Below are 24,739 nucleotides of genomic sequence, written 5' to 3' on the forward strand. Positions count from 1 at the left end.
TGTACGGGCCTGAAAGAAATTGCTTTGAGAGCTCTGGAGGAAATTTCCGGATTATTCTGGAAATGTCTTTCATGTCGCGTTATAGAAGGAAACCGACTTAGCAAGATGGCGTGCGACATCGAATTATTAAAAGAAGAGATTAACAATCTAAAGGATAACCCTAAGTTTCACGCGGGGAATGAAAATCGTGTGAAAAAGTTAAGTTTTGCTAAAGTGGCAAATCACGTAACAGAGGCCTCACATGACGTAGCTAAGCCGGCAAAACATCGTCAAAGAGATGGAAAAGAGGCTGAGTTTGGAGCAAACACTGTTTCTGACTCAAAACCTTCGGCAAAAAAGGAAAAAACGACCCATGTTGATCAAACCAGCTGCGGAATAGTGCGCCTAAACCATGAACAATCACGAAGAGAATCAGACGACGACGGCTATACCCGAGTGCAACACAGAAGAAAGAAACGAAACTTCTTTGGTATTGGAAAAGGTGCGACTGAAAACAACGGTGCAGGTCTCCGAGCTGCGAAAATGATAACGTACGTATATGTGGGCCGCTTGGCCAGCGATTCCACTGAAGATGAAGTGGTAAAATATGTAAAAAATAAGTTTGACGTCACGTGTGATTCTTGTGAAAAAATAGAAGGTAAAAGTGTACATGGTGCATTCAAACTCGGCGTTGAATACAGTGATTTTAAACAGGTGATTAATCCGCTTCACTGGCCTTCTGGCGTGATTATCAACAAATTTACAAGACCAAGACAACAGTCGACTGACATGAGAGTCGAACCTAAGGGTAAGTCTTCCTGACTAGCTTTCTGTGACTCAAATCAGCAAAAGACGCACTCAGGGTTTAAATTACTGGTTTTAAACATTCAGTGCCTGAGTAACAAAATAGCAGAGCTTGAAGCACTAGCAGAGGCAGAGAAACCAGAATTTATATGTTTAAGTGAACATTGGATGAGAGATATAATTATATCAATACCAGGCTATGTGATTGGTGACTTTTATTGTCGGAAAGATCATCGTAATGGAGGTGTGGTTATTTTTGTAAAAAGTACATTAGTTTTTTCTAATATGTCGCATTTGGTGCATAATCTAAATGCTGAACTTATATTTGAATGTGCAGCAGTGAGGTACACTGTAGCAAGTAATGATTTTATTGTATTATCTGTATATAGATCCCCTGTTAGTAGCTTTAATAGTTTCCTAGAAATTTTAGATAATCTGTTGTACACCTTGACAAGTCAATTGTCAAGACCAAATGTTATATTGGCAGGAGACTTCAACTGTAACCTTTTTAAGGACGGACAAGATAAAAGAAGATTTTTGCAAATTTTACAGTCCTATCAAATGAAACCACTGGTAAATACTCCAACAAGGATTACTAATGGCACAGGGACACTACTGGATAACGTTTTCACTGATTACAATGAATCTAATGTTAATACTTCAGTATTTGACCCAGCAATATCTGATCATTCAGCTATTGTATCCATCTTTCATATACATGAGGAGCATCCTCAATCAAAAACCCTAAATCAATGTAGGTTCTTTAATGAGCATAATATGAATTATTTTTGTGTATTGTTGAATCAAGAAGATTGGAAAGACATATATGGTGGAAGACCTCTGAATGTTAACTTTGATGAATATCTTTGTAGATTTAAGTATTACTTCAACTTAGCTTTTCCGCTGCAGTCCGTGGAACACAGGAGTGTCAGCACAAAAAAATGGGTTACAAAAGAAGTTCAAAACTTATCCAGAGTTCTAAAACAAACATTTTTGCAAATACGGTACTCAAATGATGATGGGTTGCGACAGAAGTACTCTCAACTTAGGAAAGAATATAAGATATTTATAAGAAAAGCAAAAAGGGAGTATAATGACCAAAGGTTTAGGAATGCCTCTAATTATTCTAAAGTAGCCTGGGACATCATAAAAAGTAATGTCAATGCCAACCCAACAGTTCTGCCAGATCAAGTTACAAATGAACAAGGGGAAATTACTACAAACCCCATTGAAATCTCCAATGCCCTAAACCACTCATTCTTGCATCTTCCTAAGAGGGTGATTACCACCCAAAGTGGAGCTACTCTCGAAAACCATAAAATAAGTAGCTCATTGTATCTTAAGCCTTGCTCAGAAAGAGAGTTGTCTCTCTATATAGCCAAGATAGGAAAGAAAAAGTCTGCTGACATTGAGGGAATAACGGGAAAAGTAATTAAAGACTGTGAGTCCCTCATACGAAGACCCTTACTCTCGTTAGTCAACCAGTCCTTGTCAGAAGGTGTATATCCTGATTCCTTGAAGGTATCCAAGGTGGTCCCAGTGTATAAGAACAAAGACAATAGAAATAATCTGCAAAACTACAGGCCAGTATCTATAGTGCCACAATTTGGTAAATTATTTGAGTATGTATTCTGTAAAAGGCTCATTGACTATCTTGATAAGCAAAACATAATATCACTCCATCAATATGGCTTTCAGCAGGGAAAATCGACAGAATTGGCTCTATTTAATGCAATTGATAATATTACACAGGAAATAAATAGTAAAAATAAGGTAATGGGGATATTTTTTGACATGAGCCGAGCCTTTGATGCTGTGGATCATGACAAATTGCTAAAAAAATGTGAATCAATAGGTATTAGGGGCATTCCTCTAAATTGGCTTAAGACATATCTTCATGGAAGAAAACAGAAAGTAGCATACAGGAAAGATGGGACAGTCTATTTCTCCTCCACGTTAGAAGTCAAAAAGGGTGTACCACAGGGGTCAGTATTGGGTCCTCTTCTCTTTCTAATATTCATCAATGACCTACCTAATAAAATTGTAACCCAAGATAATAAGTGTGTATTATATGCAGATGATGTAACCATCTTATCAAAAAGAAAAAATCTGACCGCGTTAATTGATTCCAGTCAATATATAATAAAATGCATGCAAACCTGGTGTGATGTCAATGAACTAAGGCTAAATGATGATAAAACCCAAGTGATATTGTTTTCTGCTGGGCACAGCCCAAAGGACAATGATCTACTGCAATGTAAAAATAATTATCTTAATGATATGGAATGTGTAAAGTTTCTAGGAATTTATGTGGATAGAAATATGAAGTGGGATGCACATATAGAGCACCTATGTAAAAAACTGAATACAGTGTTTTATCTTATATCTGTATTAAAGCATAGTGTAAGCCAGTATGTTCTGAAAACCCTTTACTATGGATTATTCTACTCAAGAATTTCATATGGAATTATAATATGGGGATCTTCGCCCCAACTTCATGATGTGTTTGTTATACAAAAGAAATTTGTGAGAAGTATGTGCAAACTAAAGTGTCGAGCTCATTGTCGCCCTTTTTTTAAAAGCCTTAAATTACTCACTGTACCTTGCGTATATATATATCAGAGTGTCATATATGTAAAAAGGTATAAAGGTTGTTTTACTATGAATAATAGGATACATTCCTATGAAACCAGGAGATGCAATGACGTTCATGTCAAACAATCGAACCTAGCTCTGGTATCTAGAGGGCCTGAGCTCATGTGTACAAAATTGTATAATAACCTACCTGTATATATTAAAAGTATAGAAAATATTGATGTTTTTAAAAAGAGTGTCTTAGCTTACTTAATAGAGAAGTGTTTTTATAGTATAAAAGAATATCTTCAATCTGAAATGTAACATTTTCTTATGTGAATTTGTTAATTTTGACGTGCCCTATATACTTGTTTTATGATTGTATCATGACATATAGTATCCTTTGGGCAAATAAATATTATTATTATTATTATTATAACCTACTGGCTGAGCATGAGCATGTTGGTTTTTCTGCTTGAGAATTTGAAAGGGCCAAATATTACATGATTCATATCCATGGATAGTATTTAATCTTTATTATAACTGAGAATACGAGTATACTCAGGGCTCTCCATTGTACACCCATGTCTCGTATAGCGCAATTTCGATTAGCGCAATTTCGATATAGCGCAAATTCGTTCCTCGGGGAAACATTGCAACGCAGTGTAGCCTAATCAAAAATTTTAAACGCTCTCGTGATAAAACGTGAACTTGCGCTAAGTACACACGTAATTTCTATCAATTTACGCATATTAATGTTATTTCTTGCCTCAAATCTTTTTTGTTTATATATTAATCGAAATTCATTGCTGTGCAATTGCCAAAAGTATTACTCGTCATTGGGTCCAGATAGCCGGCCTACCGAAGATTTATCTCGTCTCCTTAACAGAATGATAATAAATAATTTAGATCGTTAATTAAGCGTGGGGCTAGTGGAAATGAGTTTTTTTTCAGCAATACGGTTTGAGACGTATTTTTGCCGTCGTATGTTACCGGGCGATTGACTTCCGGTAGAGTGTCTACGCTAAAGCCTTCAAGGTCATCGGTATTCACGGGGGAGAAATGGAGGGGTGGCGGAGTTGCGCATGAATAGCATCAACACATAAAAGGGTCCGCTATAGAGTCTCAAACACAATGGCTTCGTTCCCTCCCCGCAGTCATAGGCCTTCTGCGTCTCAGGAATACAGTTCAGCAGAAGAAGGTGATTTAGATAGAGCCATACAGAGTAAAAACCAAGAGAATATGGCAAAAAATAGGAATGCGTGTAGAAAAATCAAGAAAAACCATAAACCTAGAAGAGGACTTGAGAGAGGTCAATTGCTTTGAAAATGTAGAGCGTCAAAGCGATATTGCGTGGAAGTTTAAACTCACGATGCCTTATTTTGAATAAAGACGAAGCTAAAATATCAATGACCTCAGCCGCACCAACTTCAACCAAGCGGTCTACACATACGGAAAGTTCATGGTGAATCAGTACAAAAAGACGAGAGTGGTAATCGCTCCGAGACATTTAGTGAAAGCGGTTGGTTCCAGAATTTAAACGGCAAGCAGGTATTTTCAGTGCGGCGATATCAGGTGAATCTGCAAGTGTTGATAGCGCAGCCACCACAACATTTTCTGATGAACTCCAAGCTGTTATTGAAAGTGGCTCCTTTCCCCCTCAACTAGATCTAGTGTTGACGAGACGATATTCTTTTGGAAAAGAATGCATTCTCGTTCATTCATTTTCAGGGAAGGAAAACCTGGGTCAGGTTTCAAGGCATTTAAAGACTGTTTCACGTAGCTGCTAATGACTCGGAGGACTTCAAATTAAAATGATTTATCATTCATAAACTCCGCTAGCTATGAAATGGCATTTAAAGTAGCATTTTCCTGTCATTTCGATGAGCTACAAAAGGGCCTGCGTGACACAACAGTTGTTTTTAGACTAGTTTTAAAAATCGTCAACTGCCGGCAACGCATTACAATCCCCTGAGATAGCAGATGTTAGCCCACCCGCACGACAGGATGGAATTTCGAAAGCACGTAAGAATTTTTTTTAACGTGAATAAAAGTCTTTGAATGCATGAATACTATCTTTAAAGATGTTTTAAACTATAAATATTTATAGAAATAATGTTTTCTAAGGCTTTTTATGGGAATATAGATGTTTTAGAGGAAATTCAATACCAAAGACCTATGCTACCAGGAACGCATCCCTATCTTCCCTATGTTAAAACGCTCTCGTATAGCGCAAATTCGTATAGCGCAAAGACCCCAAGGAACGCATCCCTTGCGCTATACGAGACATGGGTGTAGTTATAAGTGATATTTTTCTTGGAGCCTATGGTGTCAGAATCGATGGAATCGGTATCGGTAGAATCGGAATCGAAATGTCAGAATCGGAATCGATAAAATTTTGGAATCGACCCATCACTAATAAATACCATTACTTTCGATTAACAGCATTAATTGTAGCTTAGTTTTTGTAATAATTAATATTTAATATGCATTGTTTTAGCAACGATATTGAGCAGACGAAAACGCTCATCTATTGGCTCCTCGGTATGTGACTTCATTCTGTTTTATCTCATCAGCGTGCAAGGTGTTTATCGTGTTATGATCGTGTTTATGATACAATGAACTACGTGTGCATTGGAAAATGTTGGTGGATCTGATCTTTGTACAGGGAAATAGTTTAAGTGCATATCATGGAATCAGGTTTTGTGAAGGTTTCTTGAAAATATCCCTAAGGTTGATGCTTCAATGATTGACCATACTGATTATGTTTGACTATATCTACATGCCACGGAACGAAGTTTTAATGTTGCACTGGACCTTTTCGTTGTGTTGCCCCATTCATTGTAAAGAGCAATCGATGGGAAACCTCATCAGAAATTAGGCCAAAGTAAATTAAGTAAGAGAGTTTCTAACAGTAGGTAATTGGCCAAAATTTTGTAAGCACGATTCGAAGGTTTATGGAAGTAAAAGTGCCGGTGCATAGATAACTATCGATATTTGTATCATTATTTCAAATACCGATCTTAATTCATCTATTTAACTATTTTCTCTTCTATTAGTATTTAACCTACTGACTCACGAAAAATAATTTTTCACATGAGTTTTGGCCCGTAGTGACTGGATGAATATCCATGGTTCATTATTTAATTGCCGCTACTGAGATGGGTTCTTCTTCTTCTGGGCTTTTTAAGGTTTGAAACGTAAGCACATATAACTGGAGTTACATTTTGGCCTAGTCTAAGCAGTAATCTGACCTTAATTTCTTTAACAAATTGCACTTTTTATAGACGTATGTATTTGTTCTTTTGTAAAATTAATGTATTCAAAAGCAGAGTTCTGATAATCTCAATGTTTGTACCAGTTATTTTCATTTCGTTAATAGAGATATGTCAGTCAGCTATTCATTTGCTTGGTTGAGGTTTATGAATAGCATTTGTGAGGCATATCTTAAAATAATGTTATTGAAAACTTGGTCCAGATGTATTCCGGAAAGGCTCCAAATCAAATGTTTGATTATGATGAGATTCTTTCCCGGCGTATTAATTGAGTGAAGTCCTCTCGGGATTTCCACCGGTTGATTTGATTTATAGGCACCAACGTTTCAATGAACGCCTCGTTCATCGTCCTCAGGGTGAATAATAAATTTTTACTGATTAAAGAATGTTTATAAGTAACTATAAACAAATTGCAACAATTAAGTTACCCCTGATCGGCCGGAAAAATCTGAATTTTTATGAAACGGTGGGGTTCTATGATTTTTAATTTTCTTTAAAATGGGATTCCACGCATTGCTAATTTTGTATCCAGTGTCCCTATTGAAATTATTTTTATTAAGCCTAATTTCAATGGCCTCCTTAGCGAGCCTGTCCCAGAAGTTGTTGGAACGGCAGATTAATTTGGCGCTATCCCATTTAATTTGGTGATCCCTATTAATGCTATGTTCAGCCACAGCAGACTTATCAGGCTGTCCAAGTCTGAAATGCCTCCGATGCTCCTTAATCCTGGTGGCTATCGTTATACCAGTCTCCCCCACGTAGATTTGGACGTGCCACGTGTATAATTTCAATAGGGACACTGGATACAAAATTAGCAATGCGTGGAATCCCATTTTAAAGAAAATAAAAAATCATAGAACCCCACCGTTTCATAAAAATTCAGATTTTTCCGGCCGATCAGGGGTAACTTAATTGTTGCAATTTGTTTATAGTTACTTATAAACATTCTTTAATCAGTAAAAATTTATTATTCACCCCGAGGACGATGAACGAGGCGTTCATTGAAACGTTGGTGCCTATAAATCAAATCAACCGGTGGAAATCCCGAGAGAACTTCACTCAAATGTTTGATTGTTAGATCAGACGATTAATTTTCATTCATTCAGTTTCAATATGCTTCTTGAAGCATTTGTTAGCACAATTTTAAAATTTGTTAATTTTTCATTTTTTCACAGTATAAGTTTATAGGTTTTCAAGGTACAACTGTCTATGACCAACCAGGAATCCCTCCACGCGGTGCATTTCCAAAAAGTAGTCCCGACTTGTGATACATAATAATGAGCTTATTTCACATCCAATTTTGAAAATATTTGCATGACTGTGCTTGCCATTAAATTACAAACGTTTTGAATACTCAAACTATCACTTTTTATCGAAAATAAATTTTCCGTTTTTTAGTTAATAGTATGGGTGCTGTTAATTACAATTGGTGACTTAGTTTTAACGAATTAAGTCCTAATATTAACTAGGATCATCACTGTTTAAGTGCCTCTCGTAATTTTAATGTCAATATAAATCTGCACACGAACACAAAACCGAGAACCGAGGAGTGAGAAATACTATCAGTTAGTTCAAGGTAGAAAACTTGATAGAGAGTCTTGTAGTCAGCGTAACCGAGAAATAAATTAATTAAAAGATATAGATGATGGCATGTACACAAGTTCAATCTAGTCCATAAGCCATTCCATGGCTTCCTTCCAAACACGGTATACGCTGTAGAGGGCCTCACCCTAAAGAACAAGGTATGCCTGAGAACACACAAAACAAAATTACGTCACAGCTCTGAGAAAATGGCAGACTAGTGTTTCAGCGCATCATTAATTTTGCAAATTTTAATAATTGTTATCTCACTTAAAAAGTGCCTCACTATTCTCAGACTCGGAATTAAGCTTATTGAGGTTTATATTTTTTTGAGATCACTCCCCAAAAATGTGCACATACTCTATTGAAGAAAAAGTTGATACTGAATTTTTTAAACAACTAAGTTATTAAAATGATGATGAAACACAATTAATAATTATGTACTTGCACATGTAAATGTAGACCAAAATAGTTGTCACCCATATCTTTAAACTCATTTACAATGAGTTTGAAGATATGGGTGACTCGCTGGCAATGTAAATGTAGTCATGTATTGTTTTTTGCTGATTTGGTGCCATGTACATGGGGACATGTTTTGGGTAAAAAATGGTATTTTGAGGGCTTTTAAAATTTTTTTGTACTTATTATTTTGTTTTGTATTTTGGTTTATGTATATTTTTGTGTGTGATGTAACCTATCCACCAAGCTGGTACTTTGCATTCTATATTTTTGTCTTAATGTAATGCCTGACTTTATGTTACCACCAGACTTCATGGTCGACTTGTAACAATTTATGTAATAATAATAATAATTAATCACACTAGCACGTGATTTTACTGTGATGAATTTAGGCCGGGTGAATGAGGTGGCCATGTTGTTTTTCTTAAGTAACCAGCACCTCAATTATGTAAATGTAACAGCCACGATGGCAATAGATGACCATCACGTTCTCCTATCACGTTCCGCTGTATCGTGCGATCATATAAGCCACCGTCATCGAGCGTATCATATAGGTATGAGCGTGCGAGGTTGGTATCATTGGGAAATCTGAAGAGCCAATGAAATCCTTCGACAGATCTCTGTCCGAGAATGCGTCGTCTGCGGAGTCTTTGAAATAACAACAACAAACAACGAAAACATAAAATGGAGGCAGTTCAAGGCTAAGTACTTCACTTTCCTAATAGGTAATATTATGACAAAGTACTAGTATTATGGTAAAGTCATGGGGAAAGTGTAGTATTAATTTTCAATGTTTGATAATGTAATCAATTATGCTAATGCTCGATTGTAGAGAATAGTCGAAAAGTCATAACCTTGGATTGAAACTGATTAATGTTGAAATGATAATGGAAGTGTAAAATTCAAAGGAAGGAATTAAGTACACAATTTGAACGTAAGTAGTTAATAGTTGATTTATGATGATTAAAAAATCGAAATGGAGTTTTCCGATGTTGATATATTGGAGAACGTTCTTGGCAAATGTTGATAATAAAACTTCGATATAAAGTAATTGTCGTTTAAATCACGGATGTACTTCAATTAGCAGTACCGTATAAGCTCGTGTAAGAGGCGCACCTTTTTTCCCAGATATTGCAGCCGAAAATGGGGGTGCGCCTCTTACACAAACTTCTTATCTTCCCCCCCTCCCCTTCACCGGTTGCAAGTTCAAGGGGAACTGAGTGGCCTTGGTTTTCAGCGTGAGTCAGTCATCTGAAACCCTGGGTCAAAATCAAGCGGCAGGCAGGGGAGTTTCTCCCTTAGTGACGTATTTTTAAAATGCTCTTGTTTGAATTTTTTGCAAGCATCGCGCCGTCACGTCGGTACCTCAGAGGTGAACATTGAAAAGATCGCACGGGGTGATTCTCTCCGGAGCGCGCGCTAAATTTATTGCCGCGAGTGGGCATCCCGCGGCATTTATACTGCATATAGTAATATTGGTGTCAAAACCTGCGGTTGAAAAAATTCGAACGAGTGTGCTCATTGTTGGACTTAATAGTGGATAGAAGAAATCGGAAATGCTTATAAGTGAAGAGCGCTGAAGGAGAGGTCGAGGGGAAGAGGGCTCCCTCCCCTCCGTATTTAAAGCTACGAGCGAAGGAGAAAGGGAAGAACACGTCCGATCTTGCATGTGACGTCGTTGCCTTTAAAGCGAAGGGGCGAAGGCGCAGCAATGTGATATACGCAGTTTGCGTTGCCTGAGTTTCCAGTCCGTCTCGTCTTGTTTGAATGTGCTAATGCTACGCTTGTTTCTTCCGAAATTGTGCTGTTTGGACTATGTTGAATATTAATAGCCTTATTTTAGCTATAAATCTTTGTGTCAATCAATTAGAGCTCAAAAACTTAAATGCTGTAAGATATACGTCGCGTTAGGTCTAATTCTTTTTAGAACCTCGTGCGTGTCATACAATTGCTGAAAGATATCGAGATATCTTCGAGCTCAGAAGGTGACTCACGTAGCATTTGACCTCCAGAAACTCGGGGAATTGAACCTGGTAGACCGAAAAAGGTCAGTTGGTGGAATGGGGTAGGGATGAAACACGTTTCCATTGTTCCCCTGTAACTTGATATTTTCCTGTGGAGTCTCGGAAAGGAAAAAAACGGCAGAGGCATTAGCTGATGGAGAGCCGAGTGTAGTTCCGTTAGGCCCCTTGCACACACACCGATTTTGGACGGCCGGTAAAATATTGGCCGATATTTTACCGGCAAAGCGATGCTTGCACACACGCCGGATTTTTACTGGTCAAACGATACGTTGCTAAGTTTTTGAGCCGGCGCCGGTGATCCACAGTGACAATAGCCGGCAGCTAAACGGCATTTTACCGGTGCAGGCGTGTGGTCGGTACGTGTGCAAGCTCCAATGCTCTCCCATTGTTCACCATTGGAATGTGGATGGCCGATATTTTACCGGCCGTCCAAAATCGGTGTGTGTGCAAGGGGCCTTAAATCTACGACGTGGTTATTATCCTACGGCGCTGAGATTGCCCCGATTGTTGTTCAATCTCTTGGGGAAAGCTCATGCCATTTGCCTGTCGTGTTTTGCCTTAAAATTTTCCACGGCTGCAATTCTATTGCAATACTCCTGCGAGAGCTTTTAAACAAAATTGTTCGTGAGTAGAACAAGCAATGTAGAGCGATGGCGTATGCAAAGAGAGGATCGGAACTCTTTCTACTCCCTCTTATGCCGCCGCAGTTATCAAAATTTCCTCTTTCAAATAGTACTGAAAGAGGACATTTCGATAACTGTCGAAATTCCAGGCATACGTCTGCAACACCGCACGATAGAACAAAAAAAGTCGCAAAATTTTTTTTCTTTATAGCTTCGATCCTCAAAATAGGGGTGCGCCTCTTACACGTGTGCGCGTCTTACACAAGCTTATACGGTACTTTCCAATGTGCTGCATGAAAATAAAGCTGCTCAAACGAATTCACCACCATGGGCATATAACAATTGAGCAACGTGGACAACTAATAAAGTCGAGACAGCACTTCAGTAGAAATACTTATGAATTTTATTGGTTTTTACTCGATTATAGAGCATTTTGAAATTGAATAAACAATTTTTTGCTAATATTTGCATTTAGCACTCGTTTTTATGTCAGCATATGCTTGTCACCATCGGTTTCGGACGTGATAGGCCGATGACGCTCGCAGCGTGATAATGAGTGCCATCACGGTTTCATAATCGCTGCTATCACCTTCCGCCGTGGGAATCGTGTTGCCCCTGACAACGACATCGCTCTCACCCTTCTCACAGTTACATAATCAGGGTGCAGGGGTGAAATTAGAAGGCAAGGGCAATAGATTTCCAAATAGAAATATTATGCTTAATTAATCAAAAGTTATGTATAAATTGAAGAAATTGATGATATCCATTTGGTTACACATGGATATTTACTAATAGTGGTAAGGTTATTTTGGGAGAAAGAGTTCACATCTACCTGGTCCTTAGAGCTATTTGTGGTTTGCATACCCACTAAAAGGATGGTGTGGGTGCTTTTAATCACTTAATTTCCCACATTTTTTCATGGCCCAGTATGCACTAGAAATTTGAAAGCTAAGATCATCAATTGAATTACAATTTTTCATGCTGCTCCAGGGTTATCAAGATTATTTCAACTATGAGTGTACCTGGTTATTTAGTGAGAATTGTTGTTACTATGAGTGGGAATTTTACTTAATGGAGATTTGACTGTAATTACCGAAAAGGACAAAAAAGATACAATGACTGCCACCTTCCCCGCTTATTTCCTCTTTGTGAATGAATGTTAGGAAATAAATGGGCTAACCCATTTTGCCCACTGCAGCCAAATGGCTATACCCTGCTGTGATCGGTGTAGGACAGTGTAAGGGATTAACTACTGGCACAATCGAAGTGAAATTGTAAACAAATTTCCTTCCATTTACAGGTGGTCACATCAAAATTACTTTCGTGACTTAACTACCTTTTCAATTTATGGATGGACAACTTTTTCTGGTGTTTCTGATATTTTTTAATCACATCTATTATCATAAATTTTATGACTGTGATTAGGTTTTTCTTATTACTTGACACTTCACTCAACAAAGCATCATTTCCACTAGCATTAATGTACATTCAACATAAAGTATTTTTCATCTTGCAGTGTTGTCTACATCCACTTGCTGATCTACATGCATATTCACCAGAAATATTGTTAATTTATGGTGTGTTTGGTCCCAGGCATTCTAAATTATCGATCTTCTACTGTATTTAAAAAAAGTGGGACGTACAAGATCTCATGATGATTGTGCAGTGTTGTATGTATGGGATAAGTTTCACCACCAGGATGAATGAAGACAAACATTATTTCAATAAAGGGGACAATCAATAAATGGTGGCCAAGCACCTCATGGAAACAGGATATAATTACAAGTTTGAAATAGAAATAATTAGAAACTTTTGAAACCATGAAAACACAGGAACACAAATTTTATGAATGGGTCATTCCATGTCAGTTCACCCAGGCATGGCACCCACCGACTCGGATTTTAATGAAATTTTTGTCACTAGCTGCTATCATCTATCTAATGACCCATGTAAAATATTTCCTCTCTCACTCTCATAGTTTGCAAGATATGAGGAGTCGAAGTTTGAGATGTTTGCTCAGAAGTGGCGCTAGTGGGAGTAAAATTCCAGAGTGCAGGGCACAGGGTAAAAAGTCATAACTCAGAAACCACATGATATATTTGAATGAAATTTTGACCCCTTGTCTATACAAGTACATAGCCTCCATAGTAATGTCTTTTATTCCCCTTGCATTGTTATGTTAGCCAAAATGATGTCAACAGTTGTTAATTAACCGATTTTTTTAGCTCAAAAACATTACTTCATATTTTCAGAATTATCACCAAAAGGCAGAGCAGTTAACTCATCCAATTTCTTTTTTAATTGAAGGTTAATATGTGCTCCAATATACTGTGAAATAAAAATGGTGGTGTTTTGACTGCCACCATGAGTATTTCAGGTTTTACTTTTTTTCTGCCCCCGTGAGAGGGATTTTGGACACGTACTGTAAGATAATAAGTATAAGTGTATCCATACCTTCATGAGGATATATTTGAAATATTGGTCAGTAAATCTAAGACCAAACATGTAGTCTAGTGAATGTGGCTCTTGTTCATACAATTGTTTTTAATAACAATACTTGGCTTGTGGCAGCTGAGGGGAAACGAGTCCAAATGGCTCAGAAATGTGAAATGATGCTTTTTTTCCTGGAATTTACCCATTTTTCTAGTGTTTAGTTTATGGAAAAATTGGTATCAAAATACATTAGACTCTTACTGTGCATTAGAGGATAAATGGAAATACTAATTTAAATAAAATTATTTAAATAATACACTTCAATGTGTTTAAGGCATCTCCCGAACATCTCTGGAGGCTCTCTCGGGCAACTAAACGCTTAACAGTACCACCAATTCCATCACATGGGGATTTTCCATATGGGTGCATAAATTTCACTTTCACATCATGTTCTTCCTCGTGTTTAGAAATCACTAATCCAAAAAACCAGTGGTCATCATAAGCACATGCAATGTTCAAGTTTGTTAAGATCTGTGAAAAAGGGATTAAATGAGTCCCGCTGAACTGGAGTTGTACAAAGTTAGCCTCACTTTCACAGAAGAAGTGCGGTCTTCCAGACCCTTGGTGATGGAAGAGCTGGCAGAGCAAATGGTATTACTTATAGACATGCAGCAGGTTGTCACCAATATCCACATTCCTTGATGGCAACTTGAGTATTAAATTTCTATTTCACTGGGAGAGATAATGCTGACACTATGTGCCCTTCTCCCCTGCCTCACATATGATTGAATTACATGGCAAACTTGAGAAGGTAATACAATCCCACCTATTCAGCCTCACTTTCCAGTGTTATTCCATCTCCCCAAGGAATAAGAGAATTAAGTGCAACCTCTACATTAGGAAGAATAAAATGTTTCAATGTATCACAGTGAGGGCATGATAAATCAAAATAGATTCTAGGGCATGATAAATCAAAATTGATTCTAATACCACTTTTACTCTTCTGCCAAGTCTTCTTGTGTGAAGATGCTCCATGGGTGTCCAAGTTTATTCTGTGTGTACGATCATTGTATATTTACCAGTACATTACAGTGTGTGCTATGAGTTAGGCGAAGCTGCTCATCGTGAACGACGACATTAAAAAAGGTTAGTGTCTCCACTATGCTTCAAAATGAGCAAATTTTTGAACTGTGCAGCATTGGAAAAGTAACTGCATCTGATTGCCTAAAAAAAGCTACACACCAGTGGTGCAACTGAACAAAATTGAGATCATGAGTATGCTTCAAAAACAGCTGTTATCTCTCAGAAGTGGTGTACCTGGGGAAGTCCTATCCAATGTCTGCGAACATCACAGACTATAATATTTGAAAAAGTATGAAACCTACCAAATATATTGTCTTGATCCTTTTAAGAGCCACAAGAAGAAAATATCAAAATCACTGAGAAATGCAAGTCTTGAATTTGCAGAAAAGGCCTGTAAAATCCCAACTCTTCGGAAATTAGTGCCAGGAATGAAAATATGCCAGCCATGTAGGGAGGAAGTACAGAAACCCTCCAGGTTTGGAAATGAGCTTTCTGATGTTGAAGCAGTAGATAAAGACAGCAATGATAGTATTTTGAATTTTCAAACAACAGTACCCCAAGAAAAATCAACTGAGCTACTTAACAGAACGCTGCAAGATATAGGGGAGTCACCTTTAAAATTTCATGGCATATCATCTCACAGAAGGTCAACCTACGCTAAAAGGAAAGTAGAGTCAGCATGCAGTAATTTTAAAAGGAAAGTTAAGAGTTCTTGATAAAGAATTATCTCCAGAAAAGGATGACCCAAAACTCCCAAAATAACTACTTCAGAAAGTTCATGATATGGATGTGCTCATAGACTTAATCAAACAAAAAGTTGACACATCAAGCACTCATCAAGGAAAGGTACATCTGTTATCGTTGATACCAACTTCATGGAGCAGGAAGAAAGTAATGGAAGAGTTTCATGTGAGTGAGTACACTGCCTGCCAAGCAAGAGAACTTTTCAGAGACAATGGAAAATTAGCTGCACCTGAATTGAGAAAAGGGAAGGCAAAAATAAAACATTACAATTAGTTAGGACTTTCTATGAAAGTGATGAGTACTCCAGAAAGATACCAGGAAAGAAAGATTCCATTAGTATCTCCAAAAATGTACATGTTCAGAAGAGATTATTACTTGCTAACTTGAAGGAATTGTATTCCACTTTTAAATTTGACTTCCCCAGAATTAAAATTGGCTTTTCTAAATTCTGCAACCTAGGTCCAAAATGGTTTGTGGTAGCAGGATCTCCTGGAACGCATTCAATGTGTGTTTGCACAATTCATTAAAATGTCAACCTACTGCTTAATGCCTGTAATATAGAGGAAACAAGCCAGGACCTAATTGGTTATTTCGTGTGCTCTAGAAATAATAGGGACTGTATACTGCGACATTGCTCTAAGAGTCCTTCACATGAAAAATTGAAAAGCTTACTGCTGAAAAAGTTTGAACAAGGTGACCCCAGAGATGAAGTTTCATACAGTCAGTGGGTTTCCAGGGACTGATATCAACTGGTGAACTTCACTGCGACATTTGATGAATACTGATTAACTTTAATTGAAAGAGTGAAAAAACTGGTGCCCCATTCATTTATTACGAAGGTACAGGCAAACTACCTTCAGCAAATGAAAGAAAATCTTGGGCCCCATGAAGCAGCTGTTCTCTTTGACTTCAGTGAGAGCTACTCATATGTTATCCAGGATGAGGCACAAGGGTATCACTGGACAAGTGATAGTTGTACGGTGTACACCATGTTGTGATTTATACTCGAGATCACCTGACTAAACAGCTTATTATTTCCAGTTTATGCATCTTGTCAGATGATTTGGATCATGATGTAGCTTTTGCTTATGAAACCCAAAGAGTAATATTTAGCATTGTCAAAGAAAATTTTACTTTGGTCAAAAAATTGAGTTACTTCAGTGATGGTTGTGCAGGACGGTACAAGAACTGCAAAAAATTTCTCAATCTTTGCAAGCATTACCAGGATTTCTCCTTAATGGCATCACGGACATTCTTTGCTACAAGCCATGGAAAATCCCCATGTGATGGAATTGGTGGTATTGTTAAGCATTTAGTTAGTTGCCCGTGAGAGCCTCCAGAGATGTTCGGGAGATGCCTTAAACACATTGAAGTGTATTATTTAAATAATTTTATTTAAATTAGTATTTCCATTTATCCTCTAATGCACAGTAAGAGTCTAATGTATTTTGATACCAATTTTTCCATAAACTAAACACTAGAAAAATGGGTAAATTCCAGGAAAAAAAGCATCATTTCACATTTCTGAGCCATTTGGACTCTTTTCCCCTCAGCTGCCACAAGCCAAGTATTGTTATTAAAAACAATTGTATGAACAAGAGCCACATTCACTAGACTACATGTTTGGTCTTAGATTTACTGACCAATATTTCAAATATATCCTCATGAAGGTATGGATACACTTATACTTATTATCTTACAGTACGTGTCCAAAATCCCTCTCACGGGGGCAGAAAAAAAGTAAAACCTGAAATACTCATGGTGGCAGTCAAAACACCACCATTTTTATTTCACAGTATATTGGAGCACATATTAACCTTCAATTTAAAAAAAAATTGGATGAGTTAACTACTCTGCCTTTTGGTGATAATTCTGAAAATATGAAGTAATGTTTTTGAGCTAAAAAAATCGGTTAATTAACAACTGTTGACATCATTTTGGCTAACATAACAATGCAAGGGGAATAAAAGACATTACTATGGAGGCTATGTACTTGGATAGACAAGGGGTCAAAATTTCATTCAAATATATCATGTGGTTTCTGAGTTATGACTTTTTACCCTGTGCCCTGCACTCTGGAATTTTACTCCCACTAGCGCCACTTCTGAGCAAACATCTCAAACTTCGACTCCTCATATCTTGCAAACTATGAGAGTGAGAGAGGAAATATTTTACATGGGTCATTAGATAGATGATAGCAGCTAGTGACAAAAATTTCATTAAAATCCGAGTCGTTGGGTGTCATTTTGAAAATTTCTGGGTGATTTGACGTGGAATGACCCAGAATGCCTCTTAAAAAAATGAAAATAATTTGATTACTATGGGTTCGAACCCTCTAAAATCTCCACTGTATCTACCAGGCCCCAAACAAACCTATTTAGGTATGTAGTCCCGTCTTCACAAAACATAAATGGTGAGTCCAAATACAAGTCTAAAGAGAAGAAAGTCCTTGCCACGGAGCCTGAAAGAATCACTACGACAGCTCAACGTTATCAAAATTATAAATTATATTTACCATAGCATAGACTTTAAGTTGGCATACAGTTAGAAACAATTCGAGATATATTTCTTGTTATAATTACTGAAAACTATTTATCTATTAATTTAGATAGATTTACTAGGATGCCATTAGAAAAATTATATGTAATGGGGATCTTTTCATATGCTATTGGGTTTATGGGCCTATACTCAGACGGCCTTTTATTCCAAGATCCTGAACTCTTGCAATCATCAGTGTGATATCCAAGTTTAACATCGATGAATTTTTATTTGATACATAGCTCATCTGATTCATGGATAAAATGCTTTGCAGGATTACAGGAATTCTGTTTCACCTCTGTACCACCTGTTAGAAACTAGTTCTTGTGTTAATACTTATATTTACATGGACTTATGAGACCTTTATGGTCTTATGATCATTTACTTTAGTGCATTAATATAAGGAGCTGATACCTCATTCATTCAGCCATTTTTAAGGAAATAACATAGGTAATAGCCTCATTGGTGGTGAGTACATATCATGGTTATATCCCTTTATATTTGTACCAAATGTCAGGTGATGAATATTTTGTATATTTCTTCCCAATGTATACCACAAAGTTTTATCCCTTTCTAGTTTTACAATATTTTTAATTATTTTGTGTGTTTATTGTTCTGGAGAAGCTAAATAGTACTTTTCTATCACAAAATGTTTCATGTCCGCAAAATTAAATAACATTTTCATGCAATCTGGCCAAGTATAATGTGACATTATATTTAAAATAGTTCATGTCCACAAGAATTATTGTCAATATTTTGAATGAATAAGCACATTTCATTAAACACAGTCATTGTTCTTCTTTTAGCAGCTTTATTAGCATTAATTTTAAGCCAAGAAGTATCTGGAAAAAATGTTTGAAAATTATTACTGACTGTTGTATTCTGAAAAGAAGGCTACCGATTTGGGCTAACATTAAAAAAATGAGACATCATTCTTTTGACATTTATTCATTAAACCTAGTTTTTGCATTAGTTAAATGATAATATCTTCAATTCAACCTTAAAGAACTTATTAATATTAGTCAAATAATAATGGTCCTTGGGTTAAGCACTAGTCATCATATCACTAACATCTCAGTTATGGAACTAAATTATTTTTCTGTCAGCCATAGTATATCATTCCTGAAACATAGTGCAATGCCGTTACATAAATAAATTAATATTGTGAAGACTTTTAAGATGCATGCTTGGGATAATGAAATAAATTCAGCATGGCATACAAATAAAGTGAGTGTTAAGGCCTGGCTAACGATACATAAACATGTAAAAGTTAATGTCTAAATGTAAGAATGAGTGGATGGACCCGAAAATGAACCATGCAACCACCCAACTTGTGCAAACGCATGAACAGAAAATAGAACTTTTTCTCGTTTGGTTCATGCACTGGTACATGTTCCATCCAAGTCCACAAAAATCAATGATGCCAACATCTTATACCTATTAATGCACTAAGTAACCAGGCCTTTACAATCTTATTATATCATTGACATTCTTCAATAATATAGGTACATTATGCATGAGCATTGTGCTTGATTTCGGTGACATTGTACAGTCAAAAATTTGGATACTATTAGAAGAAGTAATTCATAACTGATGACCAAAACTGCTCCTTAAGCCTGTTTACAGAGACCACTAACATGAAAGAGTTAATGCGTGAATGCATGACCATTGTTGGAGGACTGGAACGTGCACAAATGCATGAACCAAATTAGAACAAGTCTTATTTTCTGTTTATGCTTTCACACAAGTTGGGTGGTTGTAAGTTGCATTTTGTGTTCATTCACAAAATCAGGCATTAATTCGTACGGGTTAATGTACTAAGTAAACCGGCATTTACACTCTTGATTCAAAATGGATTCCATTTGAATTTTCAATGGGGATTGCAATCGGAAAATGAGCATGGATTCTAGATTGATTATTTTCCTATTTTACATAGGTATTCCCTATGGAATCCAAATGAATACATGGCTTTCATCCCTTCCCGTGGTATTTCCACATGGATTACATATGGGTCCATAATAATTCCATCATGGATTTATCATGGAATAGAGACAAGAGTTAATGTTGATTCCACGACGCCTGCTATCACGGAATCCTACCCATGGTACGGGGACCACTTAAAATTCAACATACAAACAATACCTACCTTGGAAAGGCTGATGGATGGAAACATATTCTGGAAAGTGGTCACCATAAGCTTCAAATGATGACCCTCACCAGTAAAACCATTGAGCACGACAAGAGGAGAATTTGCGAATAGTCGATCAAACACGTACTGCTTCTTCATCCTCGATACTACATCACGTGCCAAGGAATAGTTGTGAACCCGAAATGTTAGGGTTGGTCCACGAGGAAACCGAGCAATACGAAAATACGTGCTCAACTGAGTCCGGGTGAACAAAACGTGATGGGTTACATGTAGTAACCCTGCCACAGACTGGAAGTCCTTTATAGTATTTTTCCGTCTGACCTGCCAATTCGAATGGAATCATGTAAGTCGGAAAAAAAAAAAATGTAATACTTCTCCAAATCAACTATGTAAAAATAATACTACATAACTATGACGATCGACTACATGAAAGACATCCATTAATTAATACTCAAAACAAATCCATTTTTACCTTCAAAGACGACGCCGTATAAGGATGCATTATTTTTCTAAAATCTTTCGTCAATTCTTTAAGATATCGACCGACATTTCCTCGATGCAGCACAAAGGAATGCGGAGCATTTTTCACCTCTTCTGGCTCCACTGAGGTTAGTTGTTTATTCCTTCTTGCCGCACGTCCCTGAGGCATAAAAAAATCTTGTCACTCGAGTAAAAAATAAAGATCCGAGAATCTGACAAAAACACAAATCAACTAATGATTAAAAACGAGGGAAGGATGAGACACAACAGTTCCGTCATTTATTTACTCACTTTCCTTTTCCTACGAGCCATTGTGATTAAATGCTTCAGAATAAACTCCTATCAGGTGTGACTACACAAAAGTTGAACTGGCAAACAAAAGCCTAGTTGATAGAATCAGTGCACGAATTTCCAGAACTAAAACATCAACGGATAACCCATTACTAAAATACACTACCCATGCGCTATGCCCCCATCCGAACCTCGTGTTTCGCTTAGTTTCGCTTCCAAAACAGTACGGCCAGTACGACCGTACTACCATGGAGAACACCGTTGTCAGGCGTTGAAGTGAACACCGTTGTCAGGTCTTGCGCGTTTAAATGGATTCCAAAAATAGTCGAACCGTGGCGCTACGGGAAACACGCGCATTCACATCCCGGCCAGTTCAAAACGAGTGTTTGTTTACGTGTTCAGGTGATTACGTTTTAACTAATTTATACATTTTAGCTTATTAATTCATTTATAAACAAAAATTTACAGATTGTAAATGCAGATGAAAAGATGAGTTCGTGCAAATAAACAATCAATGATCTCGTCACTAAAGTCGACATCCAAGAGATTAGATGAAAAAATGAACTTAATGATCATAGCTGTTGTAGAAAATGTAAAAGTTTTCAATTGCTGATTTGACTTGTTTTACGTTTTTCATTGCTCTTTTGTTTTTTTTTTGGCTGACTGGGTTTTTATCGTGATTATTCCCTGTATGAGTCTAGTCTTGTTCTGCGCTGCGAAGAAGCAACAAATAAATTCATGTTGAGATAAGTCGATATTTCATTACGGAACCTCAACATGGTAGCAGAGCGTGGCTCCTTGCGTTCCTTGGTTGCTTAAATAGTCTTCGTTGCTTTCAATCGTGTTTTTTCGCGAGTTAAATAACGTTTTCGCGCCACGTTCTCGTTTGGACATTTGCTTGGTTGCACTTGTGAACGAACTGTTTGCTGTTAAGTGTAAAGCATGGAGCTCCATGGAATCGAGAAGTTACGCGGTAGTGAGAACTGGACAATTTGGAAATTCTCGGTGAAAAATGTACTACGAGGTATTGAAAATGCATACGAGGTCTGCACTGGAGAGGTCTCAAAACCAGAGGTTGTGGGAAGCAATTCATCCTCTAATGAGCGCACTTCCTATGATGCAGCGTATAGAGTTTGGGACAAGGCGGATCGAGCGGCATGCCAAGTCTTGGTAAGGTCTATTGAATCTAAAGTGGCTGCTCTTCTCGTCGCGTGTGACTCGGCGAGAGACATGTGGTGCAAATTGCATGCTGTATTCGAACAACAGACTAAACAAGCTGCTCACACTGTTCAAGCGGAATTTTTTGGCTTCAATATGAGCCTCGCCGACGATATGGTCACTCATATCGCGAAGTTTGAAGGGTTAGTCTTACGAATGCAGCAGTTAAACGTGAAGCCGGATGAGTCATCGTTGATGGTTAAGTTACTGGACACATTGCCCGACGAGTACGAGAGTCTGAAACAGGCATGGTGGGCGAGACCTGAATATCATCAGACCTTCGCAAATTTGGTGGCAGTGCTGACTTCTGATGAAATACGTCGTTCGAAACGAGCTGAAAGAAAGGAAGAGGCAGTAGCACTGATGACTGTAAAATCTAAAATTCAGGGAAATAGCAATTTTTCCACTTATGCCGCAGGTTCAAGTAGAAAGAAAGGGGAATCTTCACGAGAGAAAGTAAAAGATAAAAGGAAAATCAAGTGCTATGGTTGTGGTGGACAAGGGCACATGAAAAAGGATTGTCCTAGTTGGAAACAGAAGAGGATACAAAATAAATATAGTGTGCCAGACCGTAATGATGAGGCTGATCAGGCTTTCATTAGTGAACTTTTGAATGCAGAGACTGTTGGTGATATGCGGGTTGTAGACACCGGTGCCACCGATCATATATCTAACCAGAAAGAATGTTTCTCTTCTTTTGAACAGTTTTCAACGCCATTGAAAATACATATTGGCGACAAATCCACAATGATTTTGTAAAGGGACAATTAAGTTTGAATCCTGTGTTAACGGTAAATTGCTAACGTGTCGCATGGAGAATGTACTATATGTACCCACTGCCCGGAGAAATTTGTTCTCTGTTGTTTCCGCCCTTGATAAAGGCTTGTCTTTTAAGTCGTCGAAAACTAAGTGTGAATTTCTTAAAGACGGTGTAGTGAAAGCTTGTGGCGTCCGGTATGGACAATTATTCAGACTCCACATCCGTATGCTGAAGTTAGATGTAACGGGTGCCAAAGAGATGAATGTAGCATCAAAAGACACACTACAAATTTGGCATGAGCGTCTTGGTCATCAAAATAAAAGACATGTCCTGAAGTTTCTCAAACAACGGGGAATCGAAGCTACTGAAGGTGAAAGTTTTTGTGCCGCTTGCGTTCAAGGTAAGCAGCACAGGAGTAGCTTTCATTCAAGAAGTCAGCGAGCCAAAGAACCTGGGGAGTTGATACACGCTGACATCTGTGGGCCGATGGAGTGTGAGTCTCTGGGTGGAGCACGTTACTTTCTATGCTTTACATGCGATTACTCGAGGTTTCGCATGGTCTACTTTCTGAAGGAGAAGTCAGAAACTGCACAGAATATTACAGAAGTGTTGCAGATCGTGAGGAATCAATGCAGACGACCTGTGCGTGTATTTCAATGCGATGGTGGTCGAGAGTTTGTCAATCATGAGGTAGAAAAACTGTTAAAGTCAATGGGTGTGGATTTCTGTGTCTGCAATCCATATACGCCAGAGCAAAATGGTTGTGCAGAGCGTAGTAACAGGACTGTGGTTGAACTCGCTCGCACTATGCTATTAGCAAAGAATTTGCCTAAAACATTGTGGGCAGAAGCAGTTAATACGGCTGTTTATGTTCTCAACCGAACAGGCCCAAGCAGTGTGGATGGAAAAACACCGTATGAGATCTTAACAAGGAAAGAGTTTCAATTAGACAAACTTCGGGTTTTTGGTATCAACTGTTACATTCACATACCAACAGTCCGTCGGAAGAAATGGGACCCAAAGAGCCAGCGTGGGGTTTTTGTGGGGTATTCTCAGAATATAGATGGATTTCGAGTGTGGATAAAACCTGGAAACAAGATAGTTCGGAGTTGTGACGTCGTATTTGAACCTGAGACTTGTGGGGGGCTGCTGACGTTATTTCCAACTGACGTGCATGATGAGCTGGAGCCTTCAAATGATCCTGAAGAGGACTGCGTTACTGAACCCACTGATAAATGTGAGAGAAACCTACGGGATCGTTTGAAAATCAAACCACCTGAACGCCTCATTGAGTCAATGTTAGCTGAGGTTGATGAGCCAAGCAGCTACTCGGAGGCAATGAAATCTGATCAGCGATTACTCTGGGAGAAGGAGGAAGGATGGCTGCCTTAAAGGAAAACTTGACCTGGACCTACGCTACCAGGTAATCGCAAATCCATCTCTAATCGATGGGTTTACAAAGTAAAACGTGCAGGTGATGGTCACATTAATAGATACAGGGCTCGACTTGTAGTGCGAGGGTTTAGCCAGCGAGAAGGAGTAGATTATAGTGAAACTTTTAGCCCTGTTGCCCAGCTCGATACTATACGAGCTGTATTAAGTATTGCTGCCAAGGAACACATGCATTTGGCACAATTTAATGTTAAAACTGCTTTTCTCAATGGGGTTCTTGACGCAGAAATATTCATGAAGCAGCCAGAGGGGTATGATGATGGCACTGGCAG

At 37.9% G+C, this 24,739-nt stretch overlaps 1 protein-coding gene across 1 annotated transcript in view; it reads right to left on the reverse strand.

Annotated features, from left to right (window-relative positions):
- Positions 1-21,264, reverse strand: part of LOC124170870 (protein Peter pan) — a 47,938-nt gene extending 26,674 nt beyond the window's left edge. The window contains exons 1-3 of the mRNA XM_046549882.1: positions 21,038-21,264; positions 20,739-20,906; positions 20,264-20,587 (exon numbers count right to left, since the gene is read on the reverse strand). Coding sequence (XP_046405838.1) covers positions 20,264-20,587; positions 20,739-20,906; positions 21,038-21,058 — 513 coding nt within the window. The 5' untranslated portion in view covers positions 21,059-21,264. The remainder of the gene's footprint in view (positions 1-20,263; positions 20,588-20,738; positions 20,907-21,037) is intronic.
- Between the last annotated feature and the right edge of the window lie 3,475 nt (positions 21,265-24,739).

This window comes from Ischnura elegans, chromosome X (assembly GCF_921293095.1).
Source record: "Ischnura elegans chromosome X, ioIscEleg1.1, whole genome shotgun sequence".
Taxonomy (NCBI): domain Eukaryota; kingdom Metazoa; phylum Arthropoda; class Insecta; order Odonata; family Coenagrionidae; genus Ischnura; species Ischnura elegans.